We start from the raw sequence: 15,105 nt of genomic DNA on the forward strand, positions 1-15,105 counted from the left end.
AAGGCACTAGCAGATGACACTTACTTGGTCACTTATTAAATGTTGTACCTAATTAACATTGTGTTTTGTATAGCCTTTTGAATCACATTTACTGATTTCTCTAAAGAGAAGCACCCCCAATGGAACTCAAAATGCTATTAAACTTATTATGTGCTTCCATCTGTGCATCTTCATCAGACAAAAGCTGAAGCTGTGACATCAGCCAATTTCTTATGGATTTCCATGTGACTGCTTGACACTCGAGTATGCGCGCCATTTTTCATATCATGAGCAGGCGCGCGGCGCATTTTGTATGCGTGTATAGAATAGCTTTCTTGATGTTACCAAGGTAAGACATGTATGATCAAAACCACAGTTTAATCTTAGTTTATTTAAACAACGAGAAAATAAGCATATATTATTCGAGCTAAACCACTGTTTTATTAAACAATAATGAAATAAATTTTCACTATAACAATCTGTTGCTAAGGACAGGTGTTACAGAGACAGTAACGACCCACTCAAAGCATTAAGCAGTGCAGTTGCATCATATCCCAGCCAGCTGCTTATTCGATTACCAGGTATCTCATAGAAAACCGCCTCAATGTGGGAATAAGTTGCTAGTTCGTAATCTCTGTAATTTTTTTGCACGGATCGTAAATTTTTTTTCTCGCCTAGCTCGCTTTATATTTTATATTACTGCTGCTCACTTGGACGTATGACAAAACAATTTATCACTGTGTTACATGAAGCAAATAATGAAGGAATAGGTATGGGTTTGCAGTTGTGAAACAAAAATGGAACTGTGCAAAATCATTTTATTTTTATTTGGTGCACTTTATACACCTGCTCGAGGGTTAAACACAACTTTTGCTCAGTTGTTCAGCTGATTTGCCAAATTTGCATTTATGCGGCTCAGATTTTTCCAGTTGTGATATTCTTGAACGAAAAAGGATTGCAACAGTATATTTGCAGACATTCAGATTTTGTCTGCAAAGTAGCTTTATGATAATAACAAATTGTACATTCATAAACTAGAATGACTCAACAACAGTTCCTTTTGTTCAGGAGAAAATTCTCCAGCATTTAGCAGCCTAAAGTTAATTACTTTTTTTGTGTAATATAGTTCTAAGAAGTTGAAAAACAGAATAAGCCAAATGTTTCATAAATATTCTGCTTTTATGTGACCTGTGGGACATCACACACTGGAAAATAGAATAACCAAAAATAAATACAATTATACAACTGAGAAAACAATTAATGCTTCTCATATTGTTGGAATAGCTTGTAGTTAATTATTATTGCATCACCCTACTCCTGAGAAACAGAGGTGGCCAGAAAATGAGTCTACCAACATACAAACATTTCTGTAATTTTTTGGTGAACTTATAGCTGTGTTCACCCTCCTGTATTCTGAAAATTTCTTGTTTCTGGGAGAAATTGATAGCAAAACAATAAAATATAGAACTTCAGTGTCAATTTGATGTTAAGGAGGATTAAATTTGTTAAAAATTAATTTATCATCTGTATCACACTTTTTCTAGTATGACCCAGTAGTCATTTGTAGAAGGAAGTGTACTGGATTGTTTTAAACCTTAAAGAAATAAAGCATTCTAAAAGTTAGATATTTCAAAGAGAAAGAGGTACTCTTTCAAATAGAAGGGATCAGACATGGGTTCAAAAATTAATTACTTTTACCAGCAAATCTGTTTTCAGGCAACTTCACGCTCATTGATCTCAAGGGTTGTCAAACCAAAAGTGATGAAACTTACAGGTTTTATAAACAAACTGCTAAGGTTACAAAAGGGGAATTTTTTAAACCAACTACATAAAGGGATCAAGCTGTTTCAACTTGGGAGAAAATATGTCGTGACAAGAATGTATTGACAGCTTTGTGTAGCACTTCGAGTAAAAATGGTGAGCTAAATGACACACAAATTACAGAATGTACACAGTGCAAGCTGTTTAGCTGTCTTGCCAGGTTTTGCAACTTTACCACTAGTATCCACTGAAATACAACAAAATTTTTGAAATGTCGCCGTGACATTTGGGTACCCTTCATTTGGGAGATTTAGAGGAACAGAGGTGTGAATATACCACTAAAGTTTGGAGGGAGCCATCTCAGTGTGCTCAGTTTGGACTCGACCGCCACCTGGGGCATCCTGGTTTCTTTTGATGGCTTGGGAGATGGGTGTGGTTTTGTGGACAGCTGTAGAGAAGCAAACAGTGAACATAAATTGTTCTTTATTAACCCATTAAACTTGGAATGCCATATGAGTGCACCTTCATCTTTGGTGCGATTCAGTGTCATCTTGTAACATTCCCAATTGCAGTGGCAGGTGAGCTAGACGCTCCATACAGTGTACTTGCACTGCCCTGGTGGCAGTGCGCTGAGCTAGTGTTGCTGGCACACCAGAAGCCAAATTGCCAATGGTAAATGAGCACCTGTGGTGCCCCCACTGGGGCATAGGGTAAGACAGTGATGTCTTCCCACTTTGCAGTAGGTGGCAGCGTCTCAGTGGCAGAAGACAGTATTATCAGGCCTTTATCAAATACAACAACTGAAACAAAAACTGACACATTGAAAAACAATGAAACAAGGTTACAAATGATACAAAGATACCAGAATGTATGCATCTCATGAGTGAAATTCAAAGATCTTCACTGCTACTCAAATATTCTACTGTCCCAGTGGAATCAGCTTTACAGTCTGCTGTTATCGGAATGAAGTGTACCTTTTTCTTTGTCTCTCAACCATCATGCTTGTGACACCACAATGTCACAAGTTGGAGATGCGAACCGATCACTACTGGAGGGTGGGAGCCGTCTTGGTGTGTCAGACTAGGCTCGACTCCCATGTGGGGCATCTTGGATTCTTTTGATAGCTTGGGAGAAAGGTGTGATGTGGACAGCACTCTTGTGCTGATTGTAACCTCCTTGCTTGGACCAAGGTTTAAATGCAGCGGTATAGCTCTGGCCATTGTGGAAGAAGCCATGTTTCTTGGCAGCATTGAAACGTCTGGAATGGGGGTCTCTTCATGTGGAAGTGGGCGCATGGTGGAGGGTTGTAGGGTCGGCAGGTAGCTACCCTCGGCTGCTGGCAGTGATGTGGCCTGGTTACAGCTCTGGACTGTAGGGGAATTTTATGCCATAACAGGGATCCCCTACATGCAAACTATTAAAATTCAGCAGCTTAAAGTTTGTAAACCTTTCTTGGGTCATACTCACACTAAATTAAATATATGGTTGAATGGGGCCCGTCTCTAAAAGAAGACCAATCTGTTTTGATGAGCTAGTTCTGAAATCTGTGTATCAAAGAAAAGCAAAACGGAAGTAAGCCATTAACAACAGCAACAGCAACAGCAACAACAACAACAACAACAACAACAATAATAATAATAGCAGTAGCAGTAATAGAAATGACAATAAATACTCACATTGATGCTTCTGATTTTGTTACTAATTTGAGTGTATGTTAATCGTGGTGAAATCTTTATTATACATAGTTTTTTTTAATCTTGCTTTGTTTTGACCCTACCCCTGTAGGATTAACTAATTCCTAGTGGAACTCTGTCCTTCATATAGTTTTCAATAGTTTTAAGTTGCACATAGATTCCTGTGCATCAGTATGTTTCCCTTGCTACTTTGTGCCGCACACTTAAAACGCATTTCACATTGTAACAGCGTCGGTAGACTAATGTTACTTGATCTTTTTGTCCCACATGTGAAGAATGCCATAACTTTGCAAACCATAACTTCTACATGGTGTCAGTACTGCTCTGAGAACGTGGGTTTCTCTTAGTTTCTTGTGTCATCAGTCACACATTCCAGTGTTTAATCAGGCTACTTATCCCAAGGAACTACTGGCAATTCCATGTGAATATTTAAATACCATCCACACACAGCCTATCAAGACATGGTGCAGAATCCAGTGCTGCTGAGTTTTTCCCAGTATTTGTGCAAACCTCCCCACTGCCCTTTTTTTGTTTTTCAACCCTGCTTCCTCAGAAACATTTTCTAGTGCCTGATCAGTTGTTTCCTAAATCTGATCTAGCTTTTCATTTGTTATCGGACTTTTGCAAAAAAAAGGGGGGGGGGGGGGGGGGGGAAAGAGAGTGAGAGTGTTTGTGATTTATTCTTATCTCTTTTCTAGGGTCACAACTGACTTTGAATGGTCATAATAGTGATTGTTACTTTGTAATTACTTTTGTTCAATGTTTTTCTTTAATTTTATTTTCGGTTCACTCTCTTTGTATATTTAAATACTGACCGGTATTGTAGGTTATTAACTGTGATCAATCATAACAAAATTTATGATTTTTTTTTTTTTTTTTTTATATTGTCAAAGAATGTGTGTAAATCGATGCTGCGAAAAACAATGTTACATCTGTGTGTTGTTGACTTCCATGGTCAGCCATATTCGGTACCTGTTTTATCTAAATGCACACTTCATCAAAATTAGTTACTAGTTGCCATTTAATGGGTCATTGCTTCTTCTGCGTTACAACATTTACTACCATGCAAGAGATGCACAATTATGAAGAACCTATAGTTAAAATATCGTTCTCTGTCACTAATTGTAATGACATGTGAGTAATACTAGTGTTATTTCAGGTATTACTCTGTGTACACCCACAATCAGACAATAATGGTTCGTTTTTTCTGTGGTAATGTTTTTTTGTCTGATACAGATAGTGAGAAGATGGTATATTACCAAAAGTGGGAGTAATAACAAAAGAAAGATAAATACAGCTCTGTCACACATTTTCTGAAGTACCATTATGTGATTTCTGCCTTAAAAGTGTATGTAATTAGTACTAATTCAATACCTACCAGTTCATCCACCATATTTTTGTTGAAACATAATCACTTTCCATTATTGTTATCCCACTTCATGGTACTTGTACAGAGATTGTGATGGAGTGTGACGGAGGTGTCTGTAAAGTATTTGAGATGAGGACATGTAAAATCTCCCACGGTCATTTAAGTGTTGTCCATTTCAGAATAAATAGCCCCCAATCTCACCATGGAATGAGCTTTCATTGTACTGCTCCTGCTCAGATACTGCACTACCTGTGACCAGAGAAGCTTAGGGTATAGCCAAAAAGAAATTATGTCTATGAAAAACAGAAAAATCTATGGAAATCCTTGAATTTGAAAAGACCGAATCTCAAATGCCTTAAAGTACTATCCATGCACTATATGGACAAGCAGTAAGTGATATTCACACCAATGTTGACCCGGTTTAGTATATTTTATAGCAAACAGTTATCGATTACTGTGTATGACTGTTCACTGGTATAATTGGGAGATGTTTCATGAGTCTAATGGGATGAACACATAGCAGGATGTGATGGAAATTGGTGATGTTTCACGAGTCTGTGGGATGAAACATAGCAGGATGAGGTGGAAATGAGGTTGCATCTTGTCTGTTCAGAAATGTTGTAACACCTGGATGCACTTGCCAAAGAATATCTGTGCGGATTTGGTGTGATTATTGTCTGGACTGCAGGACTAAAAGAGAATTGCATAGTTTTTATGGTACTTGTTTCAGTTACAGCTAATAACTATCTTGAAACAGTTTATTTGAAATTTTTAGTGTCTGGATACTTACATGTTCTTGTGGCAGAGATTTTGGCATTATCAAGTCAAGGAAGATGATCTGCAAGACAGTGGTACAGAGAGAAGCTGCAAATATGATAAAAGGGCACAACTATTTAGTGTTGCCTCAATGAAGACTGAAGACATCCAGGATGTACCAAATGCAAGTGATCAATTCCTGAGTACAACCATTTTGAAAACTGGCATCCTTGCTTTGATCAGGATATCAAAAACTGATTTGTCCTATGTGAAGATATTCCTTAAATTTTACAAGCTGGAAACTTGGATGAAGATCAAGATCACAATGGAATTACATTATCTATACCTCTTCCACCACTTGAGACTAGAATGTCTAATAGTGAATCTAAAAACAAATCTCTATTGGCCACACTTGAAATTTTTTTTATAATAAACATGAAAAATTTCTCTGAGAACTATGTGCTTCAGAATAGCAAGCTTATTTTTAACTTGTATGTACCAATTCTTTTTGTTGTTGACATGATACTCTTGTATAATTTGTATTACTTGAGTTTCTATATTTCGCTAGGGGTGTGTGTGTGTGTGTGTGTGTGTGTGTGTGTGTAGAAAGATAGGAGTCTGTGATTCACCCATGTTATGGGTAATGAAAAATATTAATATTGTCCTTCATAGTAAGTTCAGCTAGGAGGCAAATGTGAGGTACAGGGGTCGGACAAAAATTTTGAAATACTGCAAGTAATGATTGATTGAACGTAAATGCAGGTGCTAGCCAAGCTTTCAGGTTGCACTTTTGTATTTGACCCTTAAGAGCATTTGCTTAACATCTTCAATATGTTGCAAGTGTCACTTGTGGTCAGAACAGTGTTATGTGCTGTTGTTAGTGCATCTGTTGGAGCTAAGTGAATTCAAACATGGGAAAATATTACTGATATGATGGGAGCTTCTGTAGCGAAGGGAGCAAAGTATTTGGTGTTTTAAGTGGCACTGTATCGAAGATTTATACCACATACTTTGAAAATGCAAAACATCATCCACTAATCATAAAGCAGATGACAGTGTATGTTGAGGGATTGTGGCCAAAAAAGGGAAGAGCACAGCTGTAAACATCACTGCAGAACCAAATGTAACACTCACAAACCCTGTCAGCACCAAAATAACACAAATGTATCTCCATAAGTATGGAATTGCAGGGTGAGCTCGAATTCCAAAACCACTCATCAGTGATGCATAATCTTGAAACAGCAGTGCATGATACCAGAACCATAAAACCTGGACTATTGACCAACGGAAGAGTGTCATTTGGTTGGCCGAGTCTCGTTTCATGCTGTTTCCAACTTCTGGCTTAGTTTATGTCCCAACAGTAAAACATGGTATGGGTTCAGTGATGTAGACAGCCATATCAAGGTATTCCATGGGCCCCATCGTTACTCTGCAAGGTCACATTAGTGCCAAGAATTAAGTGACCATTTTGACTGATCAGGCCCATTCCCTAGCACAGTGTTAGTACCCAGTGTTGTGCTCAAAGGTGACAGGGTCCTTGTTCACACAGTTCAGATTGTTGAAGACTGGTCTTGTGAACACAGGGATGAATTGACGCATCTCCCCTGGCTACCATTCACAACCTCTCACTGTTATCGAGTCTTTGTGGTATACTTAGGAGAGAAGGGTGTGTGATCACTTTTCGCCTCCTTCATGGTTACCTGAACTTGACACTATTATGCAGGAAGAATGGTATGAGATTCTCTTGAAAACTGTATGGGACCTGTATTTATCTGTTCCAAGATGTCTGGAAGATGCTTTGAATGCCAATATGTTCCTACACTGTATTAGTCACAGTAATGTGTTGTGTTGTTTTTTGTTTTTGCCATATTTTTGTCCAACACCTGCATAACCTAACAACTCATTGTAGAAAATTACAAACCAGTATAAATGTCAGCATTTCTTGAAATTTGTTACACTCATGAATAATTTTCTATTGGTTTGCTTGTGCCTTTTCCAGCACGCACAAAATGTGTTTGTCGATTGTTGCAATTTTTTACAAACTTGAGATGAATTAATACTTTTTGTGATCAGACCTATCTTATTTTGTGCCACATGTAAAATTATCATTAAATTTGTTAAGTTATGCCTTGTAGTTTATTTTTACTGCAGCTTTCATTGGTGGTGATATGATATGGACATTTAGAAATTTTATTCTATCTCTCTGTCTCTCTCTGTTTAATCAGTTCCAACTCTCCATAATTCCATGGACTAAGGCATGCCAGTTTCTTCTATCCTATGTTTTCTTGTAGACTTTCCAAGTTGGAATCCATTACTTTTGTGATGCTATTGATACATATCATTCTTTACTATCCTGTTCTAGTGCGTTTAATCTTCTATGGTGTTAATGTCTTTTCTAGTGAATCGTGTTTTCTCATAATGTGCCCAAAGTAGGTCAGTTTTTGTTGTCAGTATCATACCTTCCAGGGAGCCATCTGGTTTTTTTGTTGTAATACTGACCTGTTTTTTCCTGTTGGGGTCAGTGGAATTCTAAGGAGTTTCATTGAACACCACAATTGAAAGGTTTCTGTTCTACACCGTTCAGCCTTTGTTAAGGTTCAGGTGTCACACAATTCTTGTATCACAATTGGAAAGACCAGAGCCCATACTGTATGGATCTTTGTTGTTAAAGTTATGCCTCAGCTCCTTAAAACATTGTCAAGCAGGGTGTATATGCTCCAGGAAAGCTGGGAAAAACACGGGAACTTTTTGATCTGGGAGAAACCTTGGAATTTTTTAGAATTTTAGAAATATTTTGTTGTTTTAGTTTTCAGTTAAATTTTTGTAATTTTGACCAGTACAAACTGATACTCTAACAAAGATTTTTACTGTCACTCACGACTGCAGAATAACACTACAGCAAGTAACACACAAACGAGAGAATAACACCAAAATAAAACTTTAGTTGCAAAGAAAATTTGCTATTTACAACAACAAAACACAGTGCCTACACAAGCATCTGCTGACAGCAAAATGTGTCAAAGGCTTTAGGACGGCAACTATGCAATACCTTGTTACAAGAGCCTGCTTTCAATGAGCATGAAGTCACAACTGTTTACAAATATTGCTTATGGTTGTGTGAGAGACATTACTTTTCAAAGTAAATTCCCTTTGATGCAAGATGAATTATATTATGTATGAGAATGTGAGAAGAATTTCATAAATTATTGAGTGTTTGACTCTCATTCAAAACTTAACAACACTTTGAAGACCAGCCACTTAAAAAAATTTTGAGCCCAGAAACCAGCCATTTAAGCCATTATTTATAATTGTACTGGCACATTTGTGTTTGATATATTTAAAGGGTAATACATGCTAAGAAAGACCAAGCTTCAAGGTTAGTTTATAACAAATTTACAATAACGATAGCTAAAAGTATAGTTATCCTTTAAAAATGGAGAAGTGAATTCTTGAGCAATTTTATGTTTAATTGGCTTTTTTATGGAAAAGTCAAAGCACTCGACAGAACATGTATTTCATAAAAGTTATCCACGAAATGTTCAGTGTAAAACAGTGGAATTTATAATCATGCTTGTCAGAAATATTCTGCTGCAGTTATTTAAGCTGTGCTCTTTAGGATCCTAACCAACCACACCCTTGAAAATTATTGACGACTAACATTATATGTGAAATCTTAGCTTTTCAAGTAGCTGTACTGTGTGTACATTGATTTAAGCCATTGAGTTTTCCTATTTGTTTGTGCACACTACTGAACAGTGATGATGTTTGGCTGACTACATCACATAGCTTATGCTTTGAATATCTGCTGTCATTGGCTGGTGAGATCATGCGACGTGAGCTATGATTGGCTGATGAAAGTGCATCACACAACGCAATTTCGATTTAAGTGCTTCTGTAGCTACCGTGCAGTATTTGGTGGGGATAACAGTGTATTGGTTTTCGATAGCTCATATCAACAAAGCAGGTTGTGACCTCCATGTTGGATTAAGAAATTTTATACTTTCGTAACACAAAAATATGCAGTGAACATGTTGCTGCACAGCAAAGGTCTTTCCAAAATGTCTTGTTTATTGCTGTATTTTGTTTCCTTAAGTGCTGGGAAGTTCTATGCCGGTATATGGAACCTTTGCCATTCAAAGGATTGATCAGTTTAAAACTCCGAGGCAAAGTGTATTGTCATTTAATATTGGGGGTGATGTACTTTCACCCAGTGTACAGTGTATTTTCACCTGGGAAAAAGTGTATTTTTAACAGGGAAATCTGTCAACGTGCACACCCTGTCAAGGTTTGACATTGCCTTTCTGCCAGGTAACAAGGATTTCGTGGCTTCAGTCACCATCATGGAGCCAAGATAACTGAGCATTGAAATATCCCATGTAGTGGTAGGTGTAGTAACTGTAATTCTTGTTTTCTTGACATTCAACAGTAGAGTATAAAGTCTTGCAAATATTATGTACATTTGTATGCTTGGTGTGAACTGCAGTAAACTGTTTGTCTGGAAGTACAAATTAATTTTCCTTAGTTGTGTGTTTTGTTTAATTAACAAAAAATGAGAAATTTTTGTTGGTGGTGATTTTAAGTAAAAATTGAGGTTTTGTTATAACATCTGAAGTTAGTTTTTTTTATATATATAAATATGAACATTTATTTGACTTCTTTTCCACAGAAAAATAAAGGAGCTGATTTCAATGAAGATGATGATACCGTAAAGCAGCCTTCTAAACCTTCAAAGGCAAAGAAACAGCAAAAAATTATGGTGGCTGATGAAGATGAAAATAGTGAGAGTGAAGAAAAATCTAAAATCCCTGTCTCTCAGAATAAGAAAAAGGGGGCTAAGAAAAGTTTTGCTTTGTTGGATGTAGATGATGGTGACTCTGGCTCAGCTAGTGATAAGGATAAGAATAGAGACTCAGAAGAAGACATGCGTGAAGTAAAAAAGGCAAAGTCAAATAAAAAGGTGGTGTCTAGGACTGATAGTTTTGAGGATGATAGTGAAAGGACGAAAGAAGATAAAAGTGCAGTGAGTGGTGGCAAGAAAGGGAAAAAAGCCAGGCGGAAGAAGGATGAAGATGATGAGGAGGACATTGAGAGAATGTTAGCTGAACTGGAGATGGAATATTCAGGTGTGAAGAAAGAACAGGTTGAAGGTACAGAGGAGAAAAAAGTTAGTGCAGATGGTGATTTAGGGGCGAAGAAAGATTCTAAAAAGAAAAGTAAGAAGAAATCTAAAATTGACGTTGAAGACGTGGAACTTGATGACGATGATGTGACTATAGTTGATGGTGAGGAACTTGAAAGTACTGTTAAGACTGCTGCACAGAAGAAGAAGGAGAAGAAGGAAAGAGAGAAACAGAAGAAACTTGCTCAGAAGAAAGTGGTAAGTTTCTGTTATGTCTTTTTATAATTTCTTTTAATTTCTCTTTCGGCCGGGTAGAAAACTGATCATTTTATGTAAATGGTTAATCATCTCCTCCAGCCCCCCCCCCTCCCCCCACCCCTTCTCTCTCTCTCTCTCTCTCTCTCTCTCTCTCTCTCTCTCTCTCTCTCTCTCTCTCTCTCTCTGTGTGTGTGTGTGTGTGTGTGTGTGTGTGTGTGTGTGTGTGTGTGTGTGTGTGTGTGTGTTTTCTTTTTACCTGGATCCACATAGCGATCAAATACTGCTTAAAGGCTGCTGCTGCTGCAGCAACTGTGACTTCATATAATACTTTTCTTTGCTGTTGGCAAGTTTGTTTTTTGGCATTATCAAAAGTTTATGTGTAAATGGTCATACGTCCACTGTTCATAGACCACATGTTAAGACAAAAAACTTAAGCATGGCCTTGACATTTTTGCCAACGCCTTACTTCATAAATGGTCTACAAACAGTAGATGTTTGAACACTTCCACACAAATGCTTTATAATGACCATAATGTACAAACTGACCAATAGCTAATAAAATTATTGCACAAAAGTTACAGCCTCAGTACAGGGGCATCCAAAATCAGTCTGCCATTACCTGTCTAGTGGAGTAGATTGGCATACAGTGGTATACGATGCGGATTCTGTTCGTGGGATCTTTGTTGCCAGTGTCAGTCAGATAACTTTGTGTACTTGCAGATAGACTTTGGTATATAGGACACATAAGAAAGGAATGCGAAAATAAACCACATGGTTTACTGGAATCGCCACGAAGGACAACTAATAATTTTGGGAGGAAACCCATCATCATAGACAGTTTCACAAAATCGGTTATACGACAAATGATGGAGAACTTACAAATAAAACTAAAAATAGTGCCGACATTATGGGATGGGATTTTTGAAGACATACTAGGTGCCATAATTATTAAGCTAAACAGTGTTGACAACAATCTTGACAGTCACACTGCTGATGGTGACCTCTAAAATATGATGTATATAAATAGGCAATGAATAATTTCTTAAAAAATACATTGTGTGCTTTCAAACCAGACTGTGTTCATATAGTTTCTCTTGGTTGAAATTTACTACATGGTAGTAAAAGTGTTAAACAGTTTTCCAAGGTAAATGCAGTCAAATGTGGTCCAAAGCAAATCTGTCTCAGTTACTATTCACCTGATTCTAAGAGACATTGCTTAAAACACACATGCAATACATATCCAGAGCACTGCTGAAATTTCCTTCAAAAAATGTATACTGATCATGGACTTCTACGTAAAAAGCTTGACATTCAAGGTGAGTTCATATATTAATTTTTATTTTTTGATAATAACTTTATTTGTTAATCTGCAGCAATGTTATCCTATTCAAAATATTCCTCATTACATACTATACATTTGTGTCAATGCTTTTTCCAATTCCTGAAACACTTTTGGAACTGTTTCTTTGGGATGTTTATAGCTCTCTTAACTATGCATTTTATATCTCACCTATGCTTGTAAAACTGCTGTGCCCTAAGGCCTGCTTTGAAATGTTTGTACCACTTATAATCTCCTGTTTTACTCATATACTCCTCAAAATATTTACCATTTCTAAAAATTTGACACACTTCATTCCATTCTTGTAACAAAATTTAATACAGATTCTCTAATATATTTAAATACAAAACAAAATATTGTTGCTACTACCAAAACACATGTAACCTTTTTGACAGCTGATAATAGACTAAATACTCAATATGCATAACATTGTGCAGGTACTTTTCAGATACGTTTGTGAAGACAGTGACAAAAAAGTAGTGCGAATCAGACTAATACAACACCCGAAATTACTTTTATAACATTCTTTGTGTTGCAATAATTGTTGTGTTTCAACAAAACCCTTCGAAGAAACTACCATTTAATAGGAACACAAAGTAAGAACAAACTTTAAATTCTACAGATTGATTGCACTGTATGGGGTTCATTTTACAAATAGCAGTGGAGGCACATACATTGACATGAACAGGCATTCAGTTCTGTGTTTGTAGTAGGATCCTGACTTCCATTCCTATGTTAATATTATTTACTCTATAATGTTGTATTTCAGAAGTAGCTATTGTCTTTTCATTCCTTGTGGTTTTAATGTATTTATCTAAAAATAAATGCTGCCGGAATGTATCTGTATGTGGTGATGCAACAGATTTAAAGCATGTGCTGCGGCAGGGCTGGTACTACGTTGTGAAACAGCCTATAGAAGTGCCTTGTCACATAGCTGGATAGGCAGAGTAGGGGCTCACTCACTGATCTTGAGTTTACCGCAGATTAGAGCATGTCTTCTTTTAAAGAGAAATTCATTACAGTTGGTCTGTGAGACAGATTGCTGCTTTGTAGAACTAGCATTGCGTGAATACAGTGTACAGTATATTTAAGGCACCTACTTGTTACAGTCTTTTATTATTATTATTATTATTATTATTATTAAACGGCCTTGCTGTGCTGGTACTGCGAACGGCTGAAAGCAAGAGGAAACTACAGCCATAACTTTTCCCGAGGACATGCAGCTTTACTGTATGATTAAATGATGATGGCGTCCTCTTGGGTAAAATATTCTGGAGGTAAAATAGTCCCCCATTCGGATCTCCTGGCGGGGACTACTCAAGAGGACGTCGTTATCAGGAGAAAGAAAACTGGCGTTCTACGGATCGGAGCGTGGAATGTCAGATCACTTAATCGGGCAGGTAGGTTAGAAAATTTAAAAAGGGAAATGGATAGGTTAAAGTTAGATATAGTGGGAATTAGTGAAGTTCGGTGGCAGGAGGAACAAGACTTTTGGTCAGGTGATTACAGGGTTATAAATACAAAATCAAATAGGGGTAATGCAGGAGTAGGTTTAATAATGAATAAAAAAATAGGAGTGCGGGTTAGCTACTACAAACAGAATAGTGAACGCATTATTGTGGCCAAGATAGACACAAAGCCCATGCCTACTACAGTAGTACAAGTTTATATGCCAACTAGCTCTGCAGATGATGAAGAAATAGATGAAATGTATGACGAGATAAAAGAAATTATTCAGGTAGTGAAGGGAGACGAAAATTTAATAGTCGTGGGTGACTGGAATTCGTCAGTAGGAAAAGGGAGAGAAGGAAACATAGTAGGTGAATATGGATTGGGGGGAAGAAATGAAAGAGGAAGCCGTCTGGTAGAATTTTGCACAGAGCATAACTTAATCATAGCTAACACTTGGTTCAAGAATCATAAAAGAAGGGTGTATACCTGGAAGAATCCTGGAGATACTAAAAGGTATCAGATAGATTATATAATGGTAAGACAGAGATTTAGGAACCAGGTTTTAAATTGTAAGACATTTCCAGGGTCAGATGTGGGTTCTGACCACAATCTATTGGTTATGAACTGCAGATTGAAACTGAAGAAGCTGCAAAAAGGTGGGAATTTAAGGAGATGGGACCTGGATAAACTGAAAGAACCAGAGGTTGTAGAGTGTTTCAGGGAGAGCATAAGGGAACAATTGACAGGAATGGGGGAGAGAAATACATAAGAAGAAGAATGGGTAGCTCTGAGGGATGAAGTAGTGAAGGCAGCAGACGATCAAGTAGGTAAAAAGACGAGGGCTAGTAGAAATCCTTGGGTAACAGAAGAAATATTGAATTTAATTGATGAAAGGAGAAAATATAAAAACGCAGTAAATGAAGCAGGCAAGAAGGAATACAAACGTCTCAAAAATGAGATCGACAGGAAGTGCAAAATGGCTAAACAGGGATGGCTAGAGGACAAATGTAAGGATGTAGAGGCTTGTCTCACTAGGGGTAAGATAGATACTGCCTACAGGAAAATTAAAGAGACCTTTGGAGAGAAGAGAACCACTTGTATGAATATCAAGAACTCAGATGGCAACCCAGTTCTAAGCAAAGAAGGGAAGGCGAAAGGTGGAAGGAGTATATAGAGGGTTTATACAAGGGCGATGTACTTGAGGACAATATTATGGAAATGGAAGAGGATGTAGATGAAGACGAAATGGGAGATAAGATACTGCGTGAAGAGTTTGACAGAGCACTGAATGACCTGAGTCGAAACAAGGCCCCGGGAGTAGACAACATTCCATTAGAACTACTGATGGCCTTGGGAGAGCCGGTCATGACAAAACTCT

General features: G+C 37.4%; 1 protein-coding gene across 2 annotated transcripts in view; it reads left to right on the plus strand.

Moving 5' to 3' along the window:
* Window positions 1–15,105, plus strand: part of LOC124790017 (eukaryotic translation initiation factor 5B) — a 434,617-nt gene that overhangs the window by 39,506 nt on the left and 380,006 nt on the right. For both annotated transcript variants that reach the window (XM_047257568.1, XM_047257567.1), the window contains exon 4: window positions 10,226–10,936. In XM_047257568.1, the coding sequence (XP_047113524.1) occupies window positions 10,226–10,936 (711 nt within the window). The remainder of the gene's footprint in view (window positions 1–10,225; window positions 10,937–15,105) is intronic.

This window comes from Schistocerca piceifrons, chromosome 3 (genome assembly GCF_021461385.2).
Source record: "Schistocerca piceifrons isolate TAMUIC-IGC-003096 chromosome 3, iqSchPice1.1, whole genome shotgun sequence".
In the NCBI taxonomy this organism is placed as follows: Eukaryota; Metazoa; Arthropoda; class Insecta; order Orthoptera; family Acrididae; genus Schistocerca; species Schistocerca piceifrons.